Raw genomic sequence first — 6,150 nt, 5'->3', positions numbered from 1 at the left:
AAGATCAAATATGTTTCTAAACTTGATCTGATTAAAAATAACTCATAAGATCAAATAGGTACTAAATTTGACCTGATTAAAAATAACTCATAAGATCAAATATGTAACGAACTTGACCTGATTAGAAATAGCCCATAAGATCAAATATGTACTAAACCTGACCTGATTAAAAATAATAACTCATAGGATCAAATATGTAACAAACTTGACCTGATTAAAAATAGCTCGTTTGATACAAAAAGTTATTTGTTTCTCATTTGTTTCCATATTTTTTTTTCTTGCATAAAATTTTAATTTATGATAATATCTTCTACAAACACTTCACATCCAATGATAACTGCATTCATTGATTGATAAACACTGTAATATTCATCATTTTATAAATATGCAAATTGTCTCATTGATGAATATATGGCGGCGCAATTTATACAATTTATTGATTAAAATATTTATCACTTTTATACATGCATTTATACTGTAATATTACATACAACAAATAATATTATAATAAATTATTTAAGGTAATTTAAAAGTAGAATAAAATTTTTATGAATATGTATGCAACGAGCTTGCACGCTAGAATTATCAATAACAGCAAAATAAACGCTTCTACATACAAGCATACATACATACATACATATACACACACATACACACACATACACAATACACACGCACATACATACACACAACCACATACATACGCATATACAGACACAGACACAGACACACACACATACGCATACAGACACAGACACAAACACACACACGTTTACATAACTAGCAGCAGCACCCGTTCTGTCATTTCAAAATACAAAGGCAGATATTTGAAGTACTGAAAGCAAAACCAAATAATCTGTAATTGATAATTGATAAAAATTGATAACTAACAGAAATTGATAACTGATGAAAATGAATGTAACTAAGTTAAGCCATAATAGTAATTAATGACAGTGATAAAAGTATAGCTATAATTGATAGAAGAAATCAAAGTTAACTATAACTGATAGCAGTGATAAGAATATAACTTTAACAAAAAGTATTATAATCAAAATATATATATATATATATATAGTATAATAAAAAATACTCATAACTATAATTAAAAAAATGATGTTTATAATTGATAAAAGTGTACCTTTGCTTTGACACTAATAAATATGATAAGTATTCATATGAGTGTAGATATGATAAGTATGATAAGTACAATAAATATGATAAGTATTCATATGAGTATAGAAAAGATTATATTTAATAAAGATTACGATAAAATTATGTTGTTAAAAATCACGAAATTCAAGAATTATGATAAAGTTAAGCCATTCAAGATCATGAATTTCAAGAATTATGATAAAGTTAAGCTATTAAGGATCATGAATTTCAAGAATTATGATAAAGTTATGGTATTAAAATATAATAAGTTATCTATTCTTTACTGATACACATTTCATGTTATAATGTCCCATTTTTGATAAATGATAATTCTTTTTAGTTTTGCAAAATATAGAAAATTAAATGTCATTAAAAAAAAAAAAAAAAAAAAAAGAAATTGAAAGACCATCCGTCATAAATGTTATCTTTTTTTCATTTTGTTATAAGGAAAGCAATCTTAAACTTTTCTTTTCCCTTTTTTTTTTTTTTCAACAATTTTCCCAAAACAATCAATCATTATTACTTTGCTATTTTTAATATGTTTTAAATTAGAAATTTTATAATTTTTCCTAAATTTCGATTTTCTAATTATGATAATGCATAGAAATATATGTATTGTATTATTTAAGATATCCTAGAAAAAAAAAAATTATTGAAAAGTTTTAAGTTATAAAGATAATTAATGGAGTTTGGAAAAACTTTTTAAAATGATTTATAAGAAGGAATGAGATAGAAGACAATTATTAGAATTCATAATCAAATTCAGAAGGCATTGTTAATATATGTTGATCGAGATGAACGGAAAAGAAGTATCTCTCACTAATGCATTAATAAAGCAGCGAAATGCATTCATTAAAATATTTCCCTTTCATCTGGAACTCTCAGGTTTTTTTTTTTACTAAGAATAAACTGACTACCATTTGATGCCTTTGAATTTGCATGTTGCAACGGGATTTTAGCAATTATCCTATGTTTTTCATTGGTAAGAGTGGATAATTACAAAATTTCGAACCCATAATTTGCTATTGGCAGGTGAATTTGATCGAATCATTTAAACAATTTGGCAAAAAAAAAGAAAAAAAATCGTCCTTTTGCTTTCCCCCTCCCAAAAAAAAGTACCCAGCTTCCATAAATCTTTAATCCCCATATTTCCGGATTCATTGAGTTCTGTTGATTGAATATAAGGCGGAAATCAATTTATGGCACAAACCAAGCTTAATAGGACAATTTACAAATGTGCTACATGCGAGCATATCATACCTTATTTGCAAGTTATGATGAAAAACAGCAAGTTGTCGCCGTATTAATGAAATGGTAGTATTGTGAAGCATGGATGTTTTTTGCTGCTGATCACTAGCTCGAATCAAACAAATTGAAAGAGTTTCAGTGAAAAGCACTTCATAATAAATATTAACATTAAAATGATTAGCACTCAATGCTTTTTAAAAACAGTACAGTGCTGAATAAATGCAATAAACAAGTAACTATTGAAAGAGTGTAGAAGTTTGACTTCTGAAAGACTGTGCATAATGATACAAGTTCTCACAATTGGTGTGTTAAATTCATTCCCTCAATGCTTGGCGGATCAAATGAAGATAAAGACTGATATATCCTCGGATGAAATTTTAGTGAGAATTTAAAGAGAGGAAAAAAGGCATGAAAATGAGTGTTTTTATAAGCACATCACTGGTTACTAGGAATTTGAGATTTTAAAGTGCGACACAAATTCTGAAGTTGTTGCAGTTGTCGATCTTTTAATGCGCATAAATCTTCACTTTCTTTAACTTTCAAAGTTGCAGCAGCCAAAGCCCTGAAATAATCCATTGGCATGAGAAATAGGCTATGAATACGCTGGATCTGTTCTCTCTATTAGTAATAAAAATGCCAAGATATTTTGACTAAAAACAAAATAAAAACTTATTTGACCATATCCAAATTACAGAATCACTGAAGTTTTTTTCAAAAGCTATATGAGGAACTCGTTTTCTGAAGTTAAATTATAGATACTAAGAAGAAAACTTACTGAGCAGTTTCGTCATATTTTATTTTCCACTTTCGCGCATCTTTCTCTACCTTGATAACGTTTGAATTCATACGCTCCATTTCACGTCGAAATTTATCAAATGTTTCATTCGAATTATTGAGACTTAAATGCAATTCATTATATTTCTTTGTATACTTATCGATCTGTTCACGCATTGCCTTCTCTCCTTCGAGGACTTCCTTCATTTTCTGTTCACGAGCTAGTAACTGCAAATAGGAGATGGAAAGTTTTATTAAATCTTTTTGGCTAATTATTCATTGTAGTCAATTATGTGGAGACACATTATATGCTTCTGCACTTCATTAGCACAAGAGACAACTGACTAAGAACTGACCTGTGCTAATGAAGTGCAGGAGCATATGATGTGTCTCTACATAACTGACTAAAGTAAGATAACTGTAAACTATGTAGAAATAAGATAGAAGAACTACAAAAATATAAAATTAAGGTTTTTTTCTTCGATTATGTCCACTAGTCAGGAATACTTCCTAATTATGATAAACCCTTTCACCTACAAGGTGACTGGTGAAGCAAACAAAGAACCTCGCTTTGTAACTGTATTTTTTCTTGTGTGCATTTTTGTGTATCCAATACAGCAGCCTGAAGCTTTGTTTTATATAGTTCCACTTCCATGTCACGAGCCGCTGTCAGTTTTTCGCAGTACTCCGTTTTCTGCAATAACGTATACGAAAGCGTGAAATACAATGACACATGAGAATATTCCAGCGGCTATCGAAAATCTCATTCCTTAATTTTGAAATAATCTTATCTAAATAATCAGTCTCAACTAACGAAAATTAACTCGTCAATCGAGAACACCAACACCTGATGATGAATCTGCGGAAATATTTCTGACATACTTCGGTAAACTGTTTCGAAAGCTCAGCCACCCTGTTTTCATATTCTTGTGCCAAAACTTTTAATTTCTCCGACAGCACTGCATTGTCGTTTGTTAGTTTTTCTGATGTTTCTCGTCCCGATTCCATCGATTTCTTAATAAGCAGTAATAAGCTAAAGAAAGGAAAGAGAGATTAGTACTTGTAACAATTACTGAGAAAGATTCCATGGCAAACTACAAATTCCTCAATCTTACCTCTTTTCGACTTCCTGCCAAAGTTTGAAAAAATGATTCGAAATACTGTTTACCTGAATTCCGGTTACTGATTCTTTGAACTGTTCAATCATATCTTTACGATTTCTTTCCAACTCACGTAATTTCTCTACATGTTCCTCGTGTGCTTTCCGTTGCGCCTTTTGCATTTCTCGACATAAATTTTCCAATTTCGATTTCGCTAGTTCGGTCTTCATTAATACTCCCTCAACTGTTTCCACTTTCTTGGTTAACTACAATGAGATATAAATGGATATTTCCTCGATACTTTATGGATGCCTTGCTTCCTGCAATTACATTTTTACATTCTGACGCAGATGGCCTCCATCTTCTCTCACATCATTTGAACATCTGTTCCAAGGAACTGTCGTGAAAAATTTTCAGAATAGACTAAAATACTGGTATGAACAAAAATGGACTGATATGGTGATAACTTCTGAAAAAATTTACAGTTAGAGGAAATATTATTAAAAAGTATAAGAGATGGGTGAATGAGTTCGAGATACATTTACATCGCCTATATGAGATAATATGATTTGAGATGGGAAGATATACGATGCTACAATCGAATATATCTACTGGTTCCTCACCAACTCATTTTGTTTCCTTAGACTGGTAGCCATTTTCTGCATTTTCGATAGCTCTTCAACCTTGTTTGCCAGAGTAGTCTTTTCTTCCTCAGTTGCCAAAACTCGTTCCATCAACGCTTTCACCAATTCTTCACCTTCCAAACATCGTCCAATACTTTCTAATTCACTTCTCACATCTATAATTTGTCAATTACTTTCCATGTTTATTCTCTTAAACTATTCGACTTTATTCCATTTATAAAAATGTGACAACACTTAAGAAAATGCCTATAAAGAAGTATACAAATGAAAACATGTTTGGGTTAAAATACAAAAACGGAAAAAAAAAGACGATAACAACCTGTCTTCCGAGCCGAAGCCATTTTCTGAGCCATTTTTCTGGACGTTCAATCATACAGAGCGGACAATTCGTACATAAACGGATAGATGAGCTGAATGAATAACTGCATAGGTGAAAAGATATAAACAAGTGGATAAATGAATGAAATAGATATAAGCAGAAATTGGGTACGATAAACTGGAACAGGGAAGATTGCAATCACTAGCCACACTACGGTTACAAATGTATGATAACTTATTTAATGGAATTTCTTAATCCTTAATTATTATGCAGAATATCTATAACATACAATCTCCTGTAAATACCCAGCAGTTGATGATAACCTGCATCATTTTCTAAATTATATGATTTTCCTTTTCCGGTCATTCAGTGCAGCAAATTTCCTGATAATGGCATGTTGACCTTTCCTATTATAGGAATCACTGAATTATCAAACAAAATGATTACACTCTCGATTATCATCTGTTTCAAACGTTCTCCCCTGAATGGTTAATACGGGCGGACTAGGCCAAGTACCACAATCTGTGATCTAATTTTCCCGGATTATACAGTCTAGGATTACTCGATTGCGTGAAGTCTGGACAGGTTAAACCGGGTCGACCATCAAAATATCACCGTAACTCCTTCGACAACACGCAAAACCACCCACCTCAATAGTCACCTATCCAATTTTAACTCAGCTGAGAAGGTCAGCCGTGGAATACTTCTCGGCCTATCGCTGCTACTGTTTGACCAGCGGTCAAATTGATTTCAAATTGACCGGGGTTATGACCTGACCCAAGTCTTCATATTATTGCATCATACATTGTTACATAAATTTTTATAACATAATCTCATAAATTTATGCGTACGATGTTAATATGTAAAAGGCTAGCTGATGCTACGTAGACTTCCATCCTTAATGATATCTTTT

The 6,150-nt window shown here is 31.3% G+C and overlaps 2 protein-coding genes across 2 annotated transcripts; one reads left to right on the top strand and one right to left on the bottom strand.

Moving 5' to 3' along the window:
* Nucleotides 1–536: 536 nt before the first annotated feature.
* On the top strand, nucleotides 537–839 carry LOAG_11380 (hypothetical protein; the record flags this gene model as incomplete). The annotated part of the gene is made up of 1 exon (XM_003146900.2): nucleotides 537–839. A coding segment is annotated over one exon (303 nt), but the record flags the coding sequence as incomplete, so codon positions are not given.
* Nucleotides 840–2,487: 1,648 nt separating this feature from the next.
* On the bottom strand, nucleotides 2,488–5,462 carry LOAG_11379 (hypothetical protein). Its single transcript, XM_003146899.2, has 7 exons — nucleotides 5,238–5,462; nucleotides 4,898–5,073; nucleotides 4,343–4,540; nucleotides 4,057–4,188; nucleotides 3,740–3,868; nucleotides 3,176–3,402; nucleotides 2,488–2,962 (listed from the first exon to the last, which is right to left on the bottom strand). Exons 1-7 carry the CDS (start codon nucleotides 5,269–5,271, stop codon nucleotides 2,836–2,838), a joined length of 1,023 nt encoding a protein of 340 aa, XP_003146947.1. The 5' UTR covers nucleotides 5,272–5,462; the 3' UTR covers nucleotides 2,488–2,835.
* Nucleotides 5,463–6,150: the final 688 nt, after the last annotated feature.

Source organism: Loa loa (assembly GCF_000183805.2).
Source record: "Loa loa unplaced genomic scaffold supercont3.957, whole genome shotgun sequence".
NCBI classification, from domain to species: domain Eukaryota; kingdom Metazoa; phylum Nematoda; class Chromadorea; order Rhabditida; family Onchocercidae; genus Loa; species Loa loa.
The sequence above is the reverse complement of the archived record's forward strand: the minus strand, read 5'-3'. Positions and strand labels throughout refer to the sequence as shown.

What these genes read in the sequence shown, in the direction of transcription:
- LOAG_11379 (XM_003146899.2), bottom strand. Translation starts at nt 5,271, where the DNA reads ATGGCTCAGAAAATGGCTTCGGCTCGGAAGACAG. An exon ending in GGCTTCGGCTCGGAAGACAG is followed by an intron (nt 5,074 to 5,237) that starts GTTGTTATCGTC and finishes GACAAATTATAG; the next exon opens with ATGTGAGAAGTGAATTAGAA. An exon ending in AAATACAGTTACAAAGCGAG is followed by an intron (nt 3,403 to 3,739) that starts GTTCTTTGTTTG and finishes TCCTATTTGCAG; the next exon opens with TTACTAGCTCGTGAACAGAA.